This window comes from Pleurodeles waltl, chromosome 8 (assembly GCF_031143425.1).
Source record: "Pleurodeles waltl isolate 20211129_DDA chromosome 8, aPleWal1.hap1.20221129, whole genome shotgun sequence".
Lineage (NCBI taxonomy): Eukaryota > Metazoa > Chordata > Amphibia > Caudata > Salamandridae > Pleurodeles > Pleurodeles waltl.
In genome coordinates this window covers 1,190,426,326-1,190,447,390 of record NC_090447.1, presented here as the reverse complement: position 1 = coordinate 1,190,447,390, position 21,065 = coordinate 1,190,426,326, and the positions used below count along the sequence as shown (strand labels likewise).

Sequence of the window (21,065 nt, the reverse complement as noted above, 5' to 3'; positions counted from 1 at the left end):
CTGCATTGGTGTGTACATAGTTGGAGGGGGGTGGGGGTCGCATATGTGTGTGCCCGTAACCTTTCGTCCTCCCCCTCCCGTGTGTCGTAGGTGCAGTACTCACCGTTGTCGTCTGCGCCGGACTTCGTACTCGTGGTAGATGAGAAGGTAGACGAGAGCAGGTAGGATGTTTAATTCGGGTTCCATGCTGTCCTCCTTCCTCCTGGAGTGCGTAGTGGTGAGCGTTTTCCCGTCCGTAGTCTGTTTCCGCCGTGTTTTTATCGGCGGTGCTCCCGCCCCGGAAAAGGTGGCGGATTGGTGAGTTGGAATAGTGTGGGCGGTACATTGGCTGCCGCCTGGCTGTTAGCGGTGACCGCCGCGCTGTTTGTTTGTACCGCCGTGGCGGTCGGAGTGTTAAAGTGGCTGTCTGTGTTGGCGGTTCCCGCCAGGGTCAGAATCCCATATTTTTTACCGCCAGCCTGTTGGCGGGTTGGCCGCCGCTTTAACACCGACCGCCAGGGTTAGAATCACCCCCTATATATCTTAAGAAGCGAGTCAATTGTTATTGGTATTATTTCTAAAGATGCACCTATGTATTTTTGTTACATTAGTTCTACTAGCTAATAGAAGCTAGAATAAGGTGCAGACCACGCTGAAGAAAGGTAGAGTTGGCTGCACAGAACAAGCACTGGAAGACCAGAGGCAGTCTCTTTTCCACAGTGCCCTTCCTCAGGCTCGCTCTTCTCATTTCCACTTGCACTTGTGGTAATGCAGAAAAGAACATGCAGAATAATCACTACATATAACTTACAATGATGGCCTACGTGTGTAGCCACAGGCTGTGAATTAGCGTAGATAAACACTCACAGCCTTCTGCCCATAACCAGCCCAATGTAATATTTTGATTAGCCAGTACATAGGGAATTTTGAATTTAACTAGGCCTTAGTATTGAGGACTGACTGAAACAACTCAGGAAATGACAAGGGAGCAAATCATCACTGAGGAATCAGGAACTGCCACAATTACCAAGAAAAGAAGAAACAGGAGTAGATTGTGGTTGCAAGCTATCACTGCAATGTCTAGTTGGGCAATCAGCCACGTTAGAATGAAATGTCACCCAAGGCACTTAAATTAAGTGCACGGTTACCAAGAGCAGTAGCATAAGGGAGCTAATGTGACACAAATTAAAGTTTGGGCTGTCATTTCCCGACTCTGCAAAATACCTATATGTAGTTCCATTCATCTTGAAAAGATGTAATCCCACCAATGTTTCTGTGTACTTTAAGAAGTTTGAAAGTGTTGAATATTAGAAAAGATCACTTAAAGAAACCCACAATTTGCTTATTTAGGTACCATAGCACTCATAACAACCAGTTTCAGGAATAGTGGCCAAATCGAGATGACTAGGACAAAGTCCAAATTGTTCCCATGTCCAAAGTTTATTGAGTCCGCAAATTACTTTGTAATGCTATGTACCACTTTGAAGGACAGACAACATGTGTTTTGTCACCTCAAGTGACTTTTTCAAGGCTAAATCGTCAATATGGTGTATTCAGTCCAAAGACGAAGGGGGGTAGTTAGTTCTTCAGAAATCACATGGTGTTTCTGTACGGTCAGTGTGAAGTGAGAAACTTGTGTTCCTAAGGGAAGTTGTTTATTCAGCAAAAATCCTCTAGTCAAGTAAGAAGTTATGGATACAAAGCCAAAGTAATCTCATAGTAGTGGACTACAGTCACCACATATGTAAAAGGGAGAGACTTGATAAGCTGGCCCTGAGAAGTCTGGTAATCCTTTTCCTGGCTGCAGTCAGAACATTCTCAATGTAGCCTCCCGCGTCGGAACCAGTTATCCAATGTAGCAAGTTCACTGAGAAAAATGTGGTTATCGCTGCAATTCCTCCTGAGGAGAATCATCTCCCTAAAAGGAATCCCTTTCACTTGTGAGGCTGGATGTGAGCTTTGAGCATGAAAGATTGTGTTACAAGCCATAGACTTTCTATATAGTTTGGATGTTATTTTGCTATTTTCAGTGTACAGACTAATATCCAAAAAATCAATTTTCATGGGATCTACATGCTCTGTAAACTTGAGGTTATAGTCATTGAGATGTTTAAACAGGTCACTGAGAAGGGACATATCTCATGTCCAAATAACAAATATATCATCAATTTATCAACCCCAATAGAGGATATGTTCAGTGAGGTGGGGAGGACATGAGGACCACAGGTGCCTTTTTCAAAATCACCCATATAGAGATTAGCGCATGAAGGGGAAAGTTTGGCGCACATAGGCACCCGCTGGGCCTGTCTAAGCCAGCTTTCATTGTGTAGAAAAATGTTGTTCTCTAGTACCAGTCTTCTGAGGTATAAGATTATGTCTGTGTGTTCTGTTAAGGCGGCATCCCTAGTAGAAAGTGTTGCGGCTAGTGCTGAGAGTCCGTTTTCTAGAGAAATGCATGTGTACAATGAAACAACATTTAGAGAAACAAACCAAAAGCCCTTTGACCATTCAATATCATCCACATTGCTAAGTAAATCCTTTGTATCCCATATGTAGGACGGTAGATTCATCCAATGCATGAAATGTTGGGCCGACCAGGTGGAAAAGGGCCAGGTTTGCGTATTTTTTGCAGTATATATATATATATATATATATATATATATATATATATATATATATGGACCCTGTGGTGTAGGATTAAACATGTATTTGTACTCAGTCAGTAATGAGAGAGGCGCTGCGCCAAAATGTCAGCTCCTCCATGACTAAGTCGGTGACTGTGTGTATAGTATTCATTGGGAGTTTGTGATATGCTACAGTATCCGTCAGTTGCCTATTAATCTCACCAATGTAATCGCTATCCCTCATTACAACTATGTTGCCCCCTATGTCAGCCACTTTAATAACAATCCCCTGGGCAGTTGTAAGAAATTTGAGTAGCTGTCTCTCGATCTTGGTTAGGTTATTTATCCCAGCATTGTGGTAGTATACTCTGTCTAATGCATATAAATCATGTGTTACAGCTTCCTGGAATGCATCTATGATGTTGTCAGAGGGCAAGTTGGGTACAAAGGAGGACCTTGGCTTAAGGCCACTATCTATTTGAGGTTAGCCACAATGTCTAGATCCATTAGTAATTCAGACATGGTCGGTGATGGATGGCTTTCGTCTAAGGATAACAATAGTTGTAAGTCCCTAATAGTCTTGTTACATTCTGCCATGGAAGGAGTAGTAGAAAGCATGTGTTCGGGGTACTTATCAAAATATTTCTTTAATTTCAGTTGTCGGATTAACTTGTACATGTCAATATGTACTTGGGTAAAGTCAGGCATAGACGTGGGGCAGGAACTCAAACCGTTTTGTAGTTTGTTTTAATTTGAGCATCAGGCAACTGATAATCTGATAAATTAACAATGGAAACATCATCTGTTTAACCCCCAGTGTTATCCAACAACAATTCGTTATCCTGAACTGCACTCATTTCCTTTGATTATAGGACAGAGACCTCGCTGTTATTCTGTCCCTTGTGCCTCATTTTGTGTTTGTGTTCTCCTCTTCTAGTCCTTTTGGACCTTGCTTTTTGTAATTCAGTCTTGTGCCTTCCCTGTATCTTTCGAGTTCCAATTAAAAAAGAGGAAGAGGAGGCTATGTTCTCCTCTTTGTGCTGTGTGCAAAAGCCCAACGATCATTAGGACAATAACAGGCAGAATGGACCAATGTAAGTTCCAAATAATTAAAATTACACTTGGAATCTGCATGTGAAAATAGCGCCTCAGTGGCAATGATGCAATATTTGGTATCCAATCAAGACTGAGCGGAACGAGGTATAAAAAGAGTAATTGTCACTACCAGTTGCGGTGTTCCATGGTATATAAAGCAACAATCAGGCCAAATATGGTGTGCTACCGCCAATATACGGTATCCCAATTCCAGCTGTGGTGTCCAAAACCCAGTTGGGGCTCGATGCGTGTTAGAGGGGCAGGGATGCGCAGAGGGAGGGGTGGGATGGACAAAAACATTAAATTAAAATAAAAAAACGTACCTGCGCACTGCACCACCACTCCTCCGTCCCCTCAGCAGGCACAGGCTCCCAGCCTGCCCTGCAGAAAATCTTGATGCTGCTAAGAGCAGCATTAGGATTGGCTGGAGCACCCAGCCAGGGTGCTCCCAGACAGACTGGGAGCCTGTGCCTGCTCTCCAGCCCGGTAACAGTGCCGGGCTGGAGAGAGCACATTGCACATGTGTGTTTGGTCGGCCCGAGAAGGCCGGCCGGCCAAGCACACATGCGCACTGATGGGAGTGTACAGTGCAGTCCCCTCTTCCCAGTCATCCCTACTGGCCCCGCCCCTTTAACAACGAAAGGATAATAAACACAGTTTATTATCCTTTCGTTGTTAAAGTTTGGTACCTGCTGCTGCTCGCAGGTGGGATCCAGGGGTGGAATGTTCCTTCGCCATAGCGGAGGAGCTGCCGCGGCCAAAACCCAAATAATATTTGAGAGCATATCTGCATAATCTAAAACACAATAGTATTTAACTCGTCAAGTCATTTACAGTCCGTTTAGTGACTTATTTTCTGCCTTTTGGCTTTTAAGCTCATCGTCCTTCTATAATTGATTGTGTAAACAATACCCTGTACCTAAACTGGAATATGACAGCACTCTGATTGATGGAAGGTTAAAAAAAAAAAGTGGTATTTATCAGTAACCAGCCAGGCTTAACAACTGCAATATCATCAAGAAGGATACAGTAAGTATTTAGAGGACTCTTAGCATCGACTCTTCTGCTTTTCCGCTTAAAAATGTACACAAAGCAGAATGGATGGGTGTGTGTTATGAACAGTCACTCACGGCCATTGCTTTTCACAAACAAAACTCATCACTCCGAACGGAAAGCATTTGAACAGGAAATCTGTACTTACTGAGATTGTACCATTGTCTAGGCCTACGGACAGCCTTCTGGTTTCCGGGTTAAAAGACATGCATGAACATGGAGCTGAAAAAGATGAAAATGTGGATGAAATTAATAGATTGCGGCTCGTATCGTGCTTGTGACTCACGCACAAAGTCTAAGCATCTCGCTGCCTTCCTCCACCCACGCCATTGTCGCCTCTTCACAAAGGTCTAGCAGGAACAGGGCCCGCTGCGTGCAGAGCGAGGCTCCCCCATCACGGACAACACGCTGCAATTATGCAAGTCACCCTCCAGGCCGCCATAAGTAAATATTAATTAAAAAGAACATTTACATTACCATCAGTCGTACTGAGGGGTTTGTGCGGTACAATGGCATTTATTTACATAAGGCGAAACTAGAGCGGTTTGCGACTAGAAAGAAGCAAGCGTTTTTGTCTGTCCCTCAGACGATTAAGCATTTTTTTTAACTGGATTCACACTTTTAAATAATTAATTTAGGGCCGTTAGTAGGGCGTTATTAAAATATAGTACCCAGATATGATAACTGGTTATTATATCTCCTGGTGTTTGCTCTCAGATGTCGTTTACTGTATATCGTTGAAAGGACTCAATGAAACAAATGTGAACAAGTCGCCTGCTTCTGCCCTTTAATTACCTTACACTCCTAGGCGCCCGACCAGGTTGTTAAAATCGGCCTCTCAGCGCCACCTCCCAATCTTCCTACTCTTCCAGAGCGAAGCCTGCAATCCAGAAGACATCTTTGGATTCGTTCCCCAAGTCATACTGGGACCCAAAGAGCCACCGTAGAAACAGTCTGCCTTTTTATTTAAATTTTACACTGTATTCATTTAATTGTCAATTCACGTGGAAGAAGAAATTAGGTTTACAAGTTTAACCATATTTTACATGCAGTATATTGTGAGGAAGTTAAGGTATTGTAATGCTGCAGGTGTTAAATGTGAATTATACTTTAATGCTTCTATAATGTAAATAGTGATGTCAGGGAAGGGTGCTGTACATGCAGGGGATATAACAAAGGCAAAGCAAGAGAGAGTTGAAGGGAGGTAAGAAAATGTTGGCTCCAATGCCAGTGGATAAGGAGAAAATAGCTCAAGACCCCTGTTGTTAGTAGGCCTCCAATAGCGATTTTAATACAAGATTTTATTGCTCATACTAGCCAAGGATATAATCTCAGTCTTACACAGACCACATTTTTACCTCCGGGAATTAGTGTGACTGCCGTTAATCAAGATAAAGGTCAACACCCATCTTAATCCCAATGCATATAGTTTGTGTACTGCAAAAAGGAAAATCTTTACAAACACTCTTTTAATAAAATTTTAACTCTACATAGTTCGTCTGTTCATGATGACCAGATGAGTGATGTTGAGGTAGAAGATGATTGCAAACTGTAAGTATTAAATTATTCTATAAATAGTATTAATGAAGCAAAGTGTTTGAATTTGCACCTTCAAACTTAATTTTGAAGATGCTTTTTTGATGTAGACAGTGAGAACGCATGGAGAAAATTTAGACCGGAATTAAAACATAAATTAAAAAAAGGTTGAAGAATTTGGCAAAGCAGATAAAGCAAACGCACACACAGTTTATTTGATGTGTTCCTTACTGAGTAATTAGGGTTGTTAGAAAACCGGTTTCTGTTTGGCAGGGTGTGCACCATGTCCAAGCAGGATCCACAATCCTAGTCAGGGTAATTCGGATACACACTATAAATTAACCTGTGCTCTCCCCCTGGCAGATCGGCACACAGCAGTCCGGCTTAACTAAAGAGGCAATATGTAAAGCATTTGTGCAACACATCAAACAGTAAAACAATGAAAAATAGAGATGAACTTATTGAACAAAATACTACTAAAATGAAAAGAATCCAATAAGTAGAATTTGCGATATGAACTTTAAAAGATTAAAAAGCAGAATAGTGCTTAGAAGCATAAAGCGCCAACCAAGACTATCTGATTGCGCTAGACTGGGTGAAATCCAAAAGTTCAGGCTGATCGCAGTGGAGCGCGAGTCAGAAATAGACCCAGGTAATTCTCCTGAAGTTTTACCTTCTCAAGAATTGGCCCGAGTCTCACTCGCAGGGAAGAAGTTAGCTGGGAGCAAGGAGACTGTCGCTGGCGGTGGTCCAAAGGCCCCGAAGAGTCGATCGGGAAGTGCAGACAGGTGAGATGGAGCCTAGCAGTCGCGAGCGGCAATACTTGCTGTGCGAAGAGATGAACTTGCAGTGGTTCATGCTGATTGTTGGGTGAACAGAACGGTTCCAGTGCAAGCAGGACTGTTCTTAGTCACAAAGAGCCCAAACGCTGGCTGTCGGGAGCCAAACAGCACTTCCCAGATCCCAGGACTGAAGAGGTGCCTCTGGGAGTCAGGAGTTGCTTGAAGACAGGTCTAGGAGCTGTAGCAGGTGAGCTAGAAGTATTTTGTGTCCCTGAGACTTCAGAAAACTGGAGGCAAGCCAGCAAGCCCTTAGAGTCACTTTGGTTCTGGGATATAGAGATGCAGGTCCAGTCCTTCCCACTCCCAGGCAAGAGGGCAGCAGGCAGCATGGCAGCTCAGCAAAGCATGTGTCCAGCAGAGTATCAGCTAAAATTTTTAAGAGTGGCATTTTCAGACTTGCATTTTAAAATCCGACTTCATCATAAGTTGTGATTTTAAATTGTGAGTCCAGAGACACCAAACTTGACAAACCTATCTCTTCTGGATCGTGAATTACACTTGTAAGATGTAATAATATAATCTCAATATAGTTCTATGGGAGATGTAAGCCATGCAGTAGTGAAAAACAAATTGGGATTGTTATCTCTACCAGGGCTTGTAAAACTTACAAGTACATGTCCTGCTTTTAAATACATTGCACCCTGCCCTGTGGGTCATATAAGACTACCTTAGGGGTGACATATCTATAAACAGGGAATGTGTAGGCCTAGCAAGAATCTAATCGTGCGGGGTCGAAGTGGCAGTGTAAATTGCACAGACAGACTATGAAGTGGCACGCCTCAGCCATGGTTAGGGGGGTACTTAGGTATGTGACATAGCAAGTAGTGCAGGCCCACTAGCAGTAATTAATTTACATACCCTGGGCACATGCAGTGCACTTTATTAAGGACTTTTAAACAAATTAAATATGCCAGTTGGGGTTAGGCCAATGTTCCCATGATTTAGTGGAGACAGCAAAAGCACTTTAGCACTAGTTAACAGTGGTAAAGTGCACAGAGTCCTAAAGCCAGCATAAAGGAGGTCAGAAAATGGAGAGAGGCGGCCAAAAAGTTGCGGGAAAGACCACCCTAAGACCGTTAGATCTAAGACATGTTCCTGCCCCCTTCCCCTAGGCTGAAAGTGGGGAGAGCTACCCAACCCCATAAGAGTTCTCTTCACTAAGTCGGAAAAACTTGAAGAGACCATCAGCACTGGTGTGGCCTGACCCCGGATGATGTTCCACTGTAAAGTCCATTCCCTGTAGGGAGATGGCTGCTTCTTCGAAGTCAGCTCAGTTAAGGGAGCAACAATGGTGCCATAGCCCTTAACAAATCTTCTGTAATAGCTGGTGAGGCCTAGGAAGGCTGTCACTTCTGCTTGGGTTTTAGGTGTTTGCCAGCCCATGATATTTTCAATAGTGCTACCAAGTTTCCCAAATACACCATGGAACCCTGCACAATCTGGCACTCACTGACTTTGATGGTCCAGTCTGCCTGTTGCAGGGCCTGAAGCACCTTGTGGAGGTGGTGCAGTTGTTCCTCCCAGCTGTAACTATAGACAGCAATGTCATCTAGGTAGGTGGCACAGAAGGCCTCCTTACCAGCCAGGACTCTGTTAACCAACCTTTGGAAGGTAGCAGGGGCATTTTTCAATCCAAGGGGCATCACCCGAAACTGGAAGTGGCCCTCTGGGGTTGAGAATGCAGATCTCTGTTTAGGCTGTCTCAGTCAGGGCAGTCTGCCAGTATCCTGATGTCAAATCAAAGGTTTTGAGGAAATTGGCAGCTCCTAACCTGCCAATGAGCTTGTCAGCTCGAAGGATGGGGCGCACATCAGTCCTGGTGACTGAGTTGAGGCCTCTGTTGTCCATGCAGAACCAGATTTCTGGTGTTCTGCCCAGTGGGGCAGCCTTTGGTACCAACACCACCAGGCTGGACCAGAGACTATTAGAGGGCTTAATAACCCCTAAGGCCAGAATGCTGGAGACTTCCTCTTTGATGCTGGTGCTCATCCTGTCTGACAACCTGTACATTTTGTTCTTTAACAACACTCTCCCAAGTCAGTATCATGGATGCACAGATGCTTGAGTCCAGGGGTGAGTGAGCACAGCAAGGCAAACTTTCCCATTAACTGGTGCAAGTCATCTCGCTGTTCTGGTGTTAGGGTGGTAGAGATGATGACACCCTTCACTGATACATCATGTTCCTGTGCAGAGAGGTGGTCAGGGAGAGGTTCACTCCCTTCTTCCATTCCCTCATCTGTCACAAGGAGCATACTCACTTTGGACCTCTCGAAGTAAGGCTTAAGTCTGTTCACATGAAGCACCCTTAGGGAGTTTCTAGCGGTCAGGAGGTCCACCAGGTAGGTGGCCTCCTCCTGGTGCTTCAAGCAGGATCCATAATCCTAGTCAGGGCAAGTCAGATACACACCATTAATTAACATGTGTTCACCCTCTGGTAGCTTGGCACAGAGCAGTCAGGCTTAACTTAAGAGGCAACGTGTAAAGTATTTGTGCTACAAGTAAAACAGTGAAAACACCACACAAACAAAATCCACACCAGGTTAGAAAAATAGGGCTTAATTTAATGAACAAAAGAAGGCCAAAATGACAAAAATCCAATAAGTAGAATTCAGAGATTCATTTTAAAGATTAAAATGCAATATAGTGCTTAGAAGCATCATGCCTAACTGAGCTTATCTGGTTGTGCTAGACCGGGTGTTAAATCCAAAACTTCAGGCCAACCGTGACGGAGGATTGGTCGGATATATTCCCAGGTAAGTTCGGCTGAAGTTTTACCTTCTCAAGAATTGAGCCAAGAGCCTTGTTCGCAGCGAAAAAGTTTGCCGGGAGCGAGGAAAGCCTCCCTGGTGGTTGTCCGCGTGAAGATTTGGCTGGGTGTTCTGACAGTGAAGCCTCACGGTTGCGAGTTGAGATACTTGCTGTGCAAAGAGACAAACTTGAGGCGAATTGCGCTGGTTCTTCAGGTGAGTGGTGTGATTCCGGTGCAAGCAGGCCCATGTGCGGTCGCAAAAAGCCCAAAAGCTTGATTTCAGGAGCCAAAAAACACTTCCAGGGGTCCAGGCTTGGAAAATAGCCACTTGGGGGGCCAGGAGCTGGTTGAAGACAGGTCCAAGAGCCGTAGCATGTGAACTGGAAGTCTTTTTTTTGTCCCAGAGACTGCAGACAACAGGAGGTAAGCCAGCAAACCCTTGGAGTCACTTTGGCTTTGGGATGTAGAGGTGCAGGTCCTTCTCATTCCCAGGCAAGAGAGCAACAGGTCAGCTCAGCAAAGAAGGTGTCCAGCAGAGTAGCAACTCAGCAGAGGGGCCGTCCTTGTAGCAGCCAGCACAGCCATCCTTCTTCCTGGCAGAAGTGTACAGAGTTGGTGGTGTCCAAGTTCCAGTACTTATACCCAGTTGTGCCTGTGAAGTGTGGGAGACTATAAGGAAATGTCTTTGAAGTGTGCAGAGGTCCTCCCTTCCTGCCCTGGCGCCAGACTTACTACAGGAGGGTATGCAGCCTTTTGTGTGGGGCAGGACACTGCCCATTCAGGTGTAAATGTCTGCCCCTTCCTCCCATCCTGCCCAGGATAGCCCATTAGGCTGTGGATGGCCCATCAATCACACTTAAGCTCCCTTTGTGTGTGGTTGTCTAGAGAGAATGCACAAGGCCAGCTGCCTCTCCACCCTGACGTATATTGCAGGCAGGTAGCAGGCACCAAATGATTAAAGTAAGAAAATGCCAACCTTCTAGAAGTGACATTTTCAGAACTGCAATTTAAGATCCAGCTTTACCATAAGCTGTGATTTAAAATTGTGATTCTAGAGACATCAAAATTGAAAAAAAAGTCCCTCTTCTAGAGAATTACATTTATAAGATGTAATGAGGCAGTCACAATGTCATCCAATGAGATAGATTGGGCTTGCAGTAGTAAACAACACCTTTTGGAGTTTTTCTCTACCAGGGCATGTAAAACTCACAAGAACATGTCCTGTCTTTTAAAGACATTGCACCCTGTCCTGTGGGTTGTATAGGGGGCTACCATAGGGGTGACTCATATATAGGACCTACCTTAGGGGTGACTCATGTGTATAAAAAAAAAAAAAGGAAGGAGGAGGCCTGGCAATAGATTTATCTTGCCAGGTCGAAGTGGCTGCGTAAACTGCACAGACAGGCTCTGCACTGACAAGCCTCAGCCATGGTGAGGAAGCTACTTAGGTGGGTGGCACCACAAGTGCTGCAGGCCCACTAGTAGTATTTAATTTCCAGGCCCACCCTGGTCACATGTAGTGCACTTTACTAAGGACTCATAAGAAAATTAAAAATGCCATTTGGGGTTAAGTCAATGTGGTCATGATTTAGGGGAGACAGCAGACGCACGTGAGCACTAGTTAGCAGTGGTAAAGTGTGCAGAGTCCTAAAGCCAGCAAAAACAAGATAAAAAAAATGGAGGGAGGTAGGCAGAAAGTTGGAGGAAAGACAACCCTATGGCTGTAAGGTCTAACAAGGATGTAGCATGGTTACCCCCACTTTTGGCCTATTTGTCAGTGTGTTTTTACTGTGTCACTGGGATCCTGCTAGCCAGGACCCCAGTGCTCATAGTTTGTGGCCTAATATGTATGCCTGTGTAGTGCCTGTGTCACTGAGGCTCTGCTAACCAGAACCTCAATGCTTATGCTCTCTCTGCTTTTAAATTTGTCACTGTAGGCCAGTGACTACATTTACCAATTTCAATTGGCACACTGGACCCCCCTTATAAGTCCCTAGTATATGGTAACTAGGTACCCAGGGCATTGGGGTTCCAGGAGATCCATATGGGCTGCAGCATTTCTTTTGCCACCCTTAGGGAGCTCAGACAAACCCTTACACAGGACTGCCATTGCAGCCTGCGTGAAATAACGCACACAATATTTCACAGCCATTTTCACTGCACTTAAGTAACTTATAAGTTACCTATATGTCTAACCTTCACTTGCTGAAGGTTAGGTGCACAGTTACTAAGTGTGAGGGCACCCTTGCACTAGCAAAGTTGCCCCACATAGTTTAGGGCCATTTCCCCAGACTTTGCGAGTGCGGGGACGCCATTACATGCGTGCACTACATATAGGTCAATACCTATATGTAGCTTCACAATGGTAACTCCGAATATGGCCATGTAACATGGCTAAGATTATGGAATTGTCCCTCCATTCCAAATCTGGTATTGGGGAGCCAATTTCATGCATCCTGGGAGCTCCACCATGGACCCCCAGTACTGCCAAACCAGCTCTCTGAGGCTTGCACTGCAGCTACAGCTGCTGCCACCTCACAGACAGGGTTCTGCCCTCCTGGGGTCTGGGCAGCCCAGTCCCAGGAAGGCAGAACAAAGCATTTCCTCTGAGAGCAGGGTGTTACACCCTCTCCCTTTGGAAATAGGTGTTACAGGTGGGGGAGGGGTAGCCTTCCCCAGCTTCTGGAAATGCTTTAAAGGGCACAGATGGTGCCCTCCTTGCATAAACAAGTATACACCGGTTCAGGGACCCCTTTTCCCCTGCTTTGGTGGGAAAATGGACAAAGGAAAGGAGAGTGACCACTCCCCTGTCCATCACCACCCCAGGGGTGGTGCCCAGAGCTCCTCCAGTGTGCCCCAGACTTCAGTCATCTTGCTTTGCAATGTGTGGGCACTCTGAAGGCCTCTGAATGGCCAGTGCCAGCAGGTGACGTCAGAGACCCCTCCTGATAGGTCCATACCTGATAAGGTAGCCAATCCCCCTCCCAAGGCTATTTAGGGTCTCTCCTGTGGATTCTCTTCAGATTCTGCTTGCAGGTTTCCTTCAGGAATCCTCTGCAACCACTTCAGACTCTTCTGACCTCGGATCAACAGCAGCCTGCTCCAAGAAACGCTGTAACTGCAACAAAGTGTCTACAAGAGACACTTTTCTTCAGCAACCTCAGCTCCAAGTCAGCAACTGCAACAGTTTCCACGGTGGGCACGCTCTGGGGACTCCCTGTCTTCATCCATCACCAGAAGAACCGAAGAAATCTCCCGTGGAGTGACAGAATCACTCCCCTGCTCCAAGCAGGCACCTTCCAAGGCGACGACCCTGGGACTCCTCTCATGACGACGAGCGTGCTCCTAAGGACACAGAGGGTGGACATCATCGACAGAGACTGTCTTGAGGTCCTGCTGACGCAATTTGGAGGAGGTAAGACCTTGTCTTCCCTGAGAATGACTGTACCCCTGTGTATCGTGTCTTCTTCGCCTCCTGAGGCCTCTGTGCACTCTGCAAAATTCCCTCGTGCACAGCCTGGCCCAGGTCCCCAGCACTCCACCCTGTGATGCTCAACTCGCTGAGTTGTTCTCTGGTGTTGTGGGACCTTCTTTTGTTGTGCTGCATCAACCGCGTTTTGCACCTCATTTGAACCCGGATCCTGCGGCTTCTGATGGTGCTGGCTGGCATCCTGAGGGCTCTTTAAAGTGCTGAGAGCCCCCTCTTCCTCCTCACACAGAGTTGAGGCCCCCAGGTCCCTCCTGGGTCCATCAGCGCCATTTTGATGAAAAACGCACTTTTGTCGTAGCCAAGGCTTGTTAGCACCTTCCAACACGAAATCTATCTGCAACAATCTTCACGCCGTGGGACCTCTTTTGCATGACGTAGGAACCCGCTGGCATCTTCCTAGGGTGCATTTCTGCAGTCTTCTACTAACCGGGGATTCTTCTTTTGCACCCTCTTCTGGGTTGGCAGGGGCCCCTGTCCTTCCAGGAACTTCTTTCGACTTCTGGACTTCGTCCCCTTCCTTTGCAGGTCTTCAGGTCCAATAATCCAGCAGTTGTTCTTTGCAGACTTGGTTGGCTGCTGCAAAATCCCAAAAACGTGTAGTGTGTCCTAAGGAAACGTGCAGTACTTTACTCCTGCTTTTCTGGGCTCTGGGGTGGGGTAATTTACTTAACTGTACTGTATTCTTACTCTCCCAGCGATTCTGCACACACTACACTTGTCTGGGGGGGGGGGGGATGGGGGGGGGGGGGATTCATGATTCACATTCCACTTTTTCAGTATATGGTTTGTGTTGCCCTAGACTTATTTTCTCCCATTGCATTCTATAGGATTTCCCACTGTTTGCATTGTTCTATGACTATTTACTTGTCTAATTTTGGTGTCCAGTGTATATATCGTGTATAATACTTACTTCCAGAAGGAGTATTGTCTCTAAGATATTTTTGGTACTGTGTCACCCAAATAAATACCTTCATTTTTGGTAACACTGAGTATTGTCTTTACTTGTGTATAAGTACTGTGTAACTATAAGTGGTATTGCATGAGCTTTGCATGTCTCCTAGTTCAGCCTAAGCTGCTCTGCTGTAGCTACCTCTATCAGCCTAAGCTGCTAGAACACTACTACATTCACTAACAAGGGATTACTGGACCTGGTGTAAGTACTCAAGGTACCCACTACAAACCAGGCCAGTCTCCTACAAAGGGTTATCTGAGTGATGCAATCAAGAAAGGGCAGAAAAGAAAAGAATCGAAAATTGGTGATAAGAAATGGGATATCGCCTCATTATTTAGATCTGGATTTAGGAATTTTACCATAGAAACATACCATTGAGTGGATAGGGGTTTTCAGTATGGCTAAAGGTCTCTATTAATTGTGATGGTAACATGGTTGATAGCGGCTGTCAGAAATGGGGTCTCCAGTTGGCAGTCAGTTTACACCCTGTCTAAGTAGGGACCCTCACTTTATTCAGGGTAGTGGAGCCACACACCTAAGATAATCCCTGCTCCCTCCCTTGGAGGCTTGGCACAAGCAGTCAGGCTTATCTCAGTGGCAATGTGTACAAACACACACAGTAACACAGTGAAAACACCACAAAAGGACTCCACACCAGTTTAGAAAAATAGCCAATATTTATCTAAAGCTACCCAAAATGACAAAAATCCAACATACATAAGTAAAGATATACATTTTTTCAAAGTAAAAAGAGTCAATCGATAAAAATCAATGGTTGCGTTGTTTTAGTACAAAGTACCTGGTATGCGTCAAAAATAAAACCGCAGGGGCAAGTGTGTGCTGGAAAATCAATTAATGCGTTAATTCCTTACATGCAAGTGAGGACGAGCAACAATTTTTTCTTTGCTGGGTAAGCGATGCATTGATTCTTCCCTTGCAGAGCAAGGATGCTTAAATTTCCGGACAAGTAGTCTTGGTCCATGAGGCTATGATTTTGACGCCCAGGGACAATGCATGGAAAATCTGGCGCATGTCAATGATGAATCCGCGCTGAGCTGGTAATGCGTCAATTTCACTAGCACTGTGCTGATTTTTCAGCTGTGGTGCGGGCGCTGCGTAAATCTTTCTGCTGCTCTGCTCCGGTCTGTGGATTTTCACCTTGGGTTCATCAGCTTCTCCTTTCAAGGGCCAAGGGACTGGATGTGGAGCCACTTGGCAGGGTTGGGGGTCTCAGCAAGAGAGCCCCCAGGTGCTGACAGATAAAGTCTTTGATGGCCCTGAGACTACAGAACAGGGGGCAAGCTCAGTCCAAGCCCTTGTAGAAACTTCATAAGAAGGCTTTCAGAAAGCAAAGTCCAGTCCTTTCCCTCCTAAGGCAGAAGACGCAGCAGCAGCAGGCCAGCACAGGAAAGCAATAGGCAGAGTGGAGGGCCTCCTCAAGCATCAAGCTCTTCTCCTTGGCAGAGGTTCCTCTTGATCCAGAAGTAATCTAAAGTTGTGGGGTCAGCAGTCCAATACTTATACTCATTTCTGCATTTGAAGCAGGCAAACTTCAAAGGAAGGTCTTTGTAGTGCACAAGACCCTGGCCTTTCCTTGCCCTGCCCCAGACACACACTAGGGGGTCAGACACTGTATTGTGAGGGGACAGAAATGACCCTTTCAAGTGCAGATGACAGCTCCTCCCTCGCAGTCTAGCCCAGTAAGACTCATCAGGAAATGCAGTACACACCTCAGCTCCCTTTGTTTCACTGTCTAGAGGGAATTCACAAAAAGCCCAACTGTCAGTCTGGCTACATGTATTCAGTAGCCAGGCAGAAGCCCAGAACGGTTAAGCAAGAAATGCCCCTTTCTAAAAGTGGCACTATGTAAGAGATAGTCCTTCCAACAGTTAAAATTGAATGTGGCAGTTTTTCACTATCAGGACATGTAAAACACACCAGTACATGTTCTACCTATAACATACACTGCGCTCTGCCCATGGGAATGCCTTGGGCCTATCTTAAGGATGACTTACATGTAGAAAAAAGGAAGGTTTGGGCCTGGCAAGTGGGTGCACTTGCCATGTCGAACTGACAGTTCCAAACTGCCCACACAGACACTGCAGTGGCAGGTCTGGGACAAGTTTATAAGGCTACTCGTGGGTGACACAATTAGTGCTGCAGGCCCACTAGTAGCATTTGATTCACAACCCCTGGGCACCTCTGGTGCACTTTACTAGGGACTTACCAGTAAATCAAGTATACCAATCATGGATAAACCAATCAACAATACAATTTAGACAGAGAGCACTTGCACTTTAGCACTGGTTAGCAGTGGTAAAGTGCCCAGAGTGTCAAAACTAGCAAAACCGAATGATAGCAGAGGATCAAAAAACCGGAGGTCAGAAGCGGAAGGTAGAGGTAAACCACACCAAGAGCTGCCAGGTTTAACACAGACTCTCTAGATCTACAGTTACTCATCTTGAAACTTACTCTGAGATTTCAATGGCATTATTTAATGTTTACATTTTCTAAAGACATTATTGAATCATTCTAGTATGTCAACACAAACATGATCCTTAGTCTGTTGTGCCATGATAAACTGTGAGCAAAGAAAAATGTGTTATAAAATGATTTTGAAGTTGAGTACAATGAACAGGGAACAACAACAATGGTTATATTTTTGGACAGCTGGCAATCACAAAGATTCTCTTGCTTTTTGGCACATTATTCCACATGGTAGCCCATCAAAGACTGAGTACAGATTTTTACCATGCTGTATTCATAAGACAACATCACTTTGCCTAATTCAGAAAATATTATTTGTTTAATTTTACGCACAATGGTTCTATCAGGTCCACTTGTAATTTTTTCTCTTGAGGAGACAGCTGCTGCTATTAGGAGTCAGAAAACTATAAAAGCTCCTGCACTGGACAAAAGAAGTGTTTTGTTTTGATTTTGACCTTATATTTGGGGCCCAGGCATTCATTTGGTCACACATTCTATAGCCCAAGGAGATTCTGTTCCTCATTCCTGGTAAATACCATCCCATACACCTGACAATATACAAAACATTTCAGTAAAATGGTGTCAAACAAAGTAAAGGCCTAGATGGCAAAAAACAAATATTCTTTCTCATTTAGAAGCTTGACTTAGACCCAAAATTGGCACTAGTGATGAGGTCTTTTGCTTTGTTTATTCTCTTACACTAAATAGTGGTGATGAAAATACAAATGTTCTATGTAGATCGTTTGCCAATCTGCAATCAGCTTTTAATATGATCCCACATTTAATATGTAAAATACCATAGCTGACAAGAGGTCCAGGGAAATTATCTTTCACTAATTGTTTGTCCTGATTCTAACAATAATGCTAAGATGTGACGAGGGCTTAATTAACACATCACTGACTATTATGGTTAACAAGGGGATATGACAGGGGTCTATATTAGCACCAGCACTTTGTACATTGTTTATAAATGGAGCAGTAGATTACCCTTGTGATTGTCAAAATGATGCTTCTACTCTATCTGGGCAAAGGATATGTGCTTTGTTCTTTGCTGATGAGAGCTTTTGATTTCTAAATTTTTAACTTATGGGGACCCACCACTGAATCCCCTACTTGAAGCCAGGGACCTCCGCTTATGCAAATTCTAGAACGTGAACCTCACAACAATGCACAAAAATACAGAAACCAGTGTACATGAAAGCAATACAGAAATTATTAATTATTTTAATTCACATAATTCATATATAAAAAAAATCTACATTTTAATGGGAAGGTTGGAATTTTCAAAATGTTGATTTGTTTAAAAAAGAAGGAATATGCTAGACTCTAGCACATCACTTTCACATCACTTAATCTTTTTACCTATTGCATGCTCACTTTTTGTCAGAGCATATCAGTGCTTCAATTCAAGCCACCAAGCATCCATAGTAAATTCTATTTGCTGTACCTAAGTTGCTCCTGTAAATCAAGATAAGGGTGCCAACTTAATGTTTAGCCTTCAGTTTCAACTCCTTCACATTTACATAGCATTGTCAAATTTACTGTTTTTTTAATGTTTGTATACTTTATTATTGTGCATATATTTATTGTAAGAATTGCTACTCTTTGGGTCTTCAATGTCTCTATACAGAGTTTGTCCTTTTTTGAAATTCATAGTCTTTGAATTAACATTGAATAAGTAACTGAGCTTGAGAACTTTGGGGTTAAATGGACCAATACGATCTTCTGGTCTCACCAAATATTGAAGACCCACACACACAAAGAAAATGCAACTAGTACTTTTGCCAAGAGATTTGGATTTTATTCTATTTCAATTCAGTAGATTACAGCGAACTAGACATTGTCAGTTGCTATTTATGACTCAGAGGCATGGAGTTGTGGTAATATGGTTAAATTAGGTGTTAAAGAAAATCATTTTATATAAGCCCTTTTGAAACTACTTAAAAGTGAGCCAACTATTCCACTACGCTTGGATTTTGATCTGAAAAATAAAGATAATTTGGTGTATCTCAGACCACTTTTGTACTGTGTGCGCATCTGGTCAAATAATACTTTAGGACCATACATAAAAGTCTTGCAGGAGATACAACATATAAAAATCAATGGCTTTAGTGTGAATTTCCCCTGTTTGTGCTTGGCTAGAAAGAAGCAGTGGACATGTCTGGACTCTGATCCAATCCTGACTCCATCACATCAAATTGTGAGAACCGCGTATAACAGGTGTTGGTATTTTGTGATAAAGAAGTGGCTTGCTCTTACTCCACAAACTGGCTCTATTACAATCAAATAGAATCTTTCCTAACCAAATCACTATATATTAAGTTTAGGTTAGATATTTTGCCATTGGCTAAGGCACATTACAGCTGGTCTATAGACAATATTTCTAAATTTTGTTTTCGCTGCTCCGAAACTGAGGGATCTGAGATAATTTGTTTAAATTTTATTTTGCCCCGACTACAACAAGGAAAGAATGAAATAGCTCATTAAGCGTGCCCCGACATGGATGTGCAGAAACATACCACTGGGTTTAGGATTTGCAAATCCAATACAAGAGGTTCCATAGTATTTGCTATATTAGGTTCTTTGATGGCTTCATGGTATGTGAGAAGTAGCATTTGGGACCTCAAGTGGATACAGCAATGACACGTACTGTACTAGCTAATAAATACACATTGTGTATATATAATTATTTTTTTATCTTCCATTTTTAAACTGATTATGTTTTTTCAATAGATTTTAATTTGTGATTTGTTTTTGAATGCTTAATGGACTATAAACTCAAACATTAAATTGAGAATATAAATTTAAACTGCAGGGTTCTCAAACTCAAGGAAAGAGATTTGTGCTATTCATGTTCTTACACCTAAATTTCCTCAACTTAGTAGACACCAGGCACAGGCTGAACCTCAAGAAAATTCTTCAAATGCAAAGTAATACCATCAAAATCACTGACTCTATGTTTAAGCAATTATGTTTAAGTGACGAGGGAGCTACCTTCTAGAAAATGTGTACAAATATGGTGACTAAAGAACAACAGCAAAATAGTAAATCTGTGGGGAGAAGAGACGGAGAACAGCATGGAAATGACTTTCCTAGTCAAACTCCAAACGTGTCTAGTAAAAGGGAACGATATAAAATAAAAAAAAGAATACCGACTTCACAGGAAAAACAACAGCTTCAATAAATGAGGCAAGGAATAGCTTACTGGCATAATGACAGGAGACTACTACTAGTGCGCCTGTGATGCTTGATGATTTTAATCTTGGTGCATTACGTATATTTTCAATAACTACTGAGCTAAAAGGTATTTCTACTGAATATCTAAAGTCAATGCGCTTGGTGATGGATGCCAGATGCAAGGGTAAATACAATGAGAATTTTATTCTATAGTGATAAAGGAGCCAGGAATAGTGAACCTATTTATGATACTGCAAATATTTAATAGTAAATACCAAAATCTAAGTTCATGTAATATGAATGAAAGTATATTAACATAATGACATTGAATATCCCCTCAGGCTTATAGGCAACCAATATCTGTCATTAAAAAAACTGATTCACATATCAGGTGATGGTGAAAAGATTATCATCCCTGCTAAGAGGACGGTCTTGGAGGGAGTATAATGTCTTATGGATACAATAAGAATGAACCTACAAGGATCTTTTTCTGTCAAGAACTTGGGCATGAAATTCAATCATGGTCTGTCTTTCAAATATACATTTTCCATAGAAAAGTGTACTTACTCTGGGCTTCTTAAATCTTTGAGTAAAGTAATGGACGTCATCCCATCTATTGTAAGAAAAACGATCATGTCCTCCCTTATCCATTCTTGTTTGAACTACAGAAACACCCTCTAGTTGGGCCTTCCCACTTACTCTGCAGTCCGGCTGCAAATTGTTCAAAATGCTGCAGCTAGACTGCTCCTTTAACATCCTTAATGGCTATCACTCTTATCACATCTTAAATATCTCCAATGGTTCCCTGTCCACAACATAATCCGAATCAAAGCGCTCCTGATGGCCTATCGAGCCCTAACCAAGACTAGCCCAACCTATCTACAGAATATGGTGCAGCGATATACACCTACATGACACTTATATTGGGAAAACACACACCTGCTAAGAGATTGTTGAAGTAAACAAGTCAGACTGGAGGCAGATCCATCTCCTCCTTACTAAGTAAACTCTGCAGTTCTCTCCCATTTGACATTCGAAGTCTGCTAACTGAGATTTCCTTCCACAGGCAACTAAAAACATG

General features: G+C 43.5%; 1 protein-coding gene across 3 annotated transcripts in view; it reads right to left on the bottom strand.

Annotated features, from left to right (window-relative positions):
- The window catches only part of WDFY2 (WD repeat and FYVE domain containing 2), a 450,542-nt gene that overhangs the window by 287,421 nt on the left and 142,056 nt on the right, over positions 1–21,065 (bottom strand). For 2 of the 3 annotated variants that reach the window (XM_069205446.1, XM_069205445.1), the window contains exon 3: positions 4,900–4,973. In XM_069205446.1, coding sequence (XP_069061547.1) covers positions 4,900–4,973 — 74 coding nt within the window. Of the gene's footprint in view, positions 1–4,899; positions 4,974–5,546; positions 5,689–21,065 lie in introns of those variants that run through there. The other variant, XM_069205447.1, reaches the window with a different exon arrangement.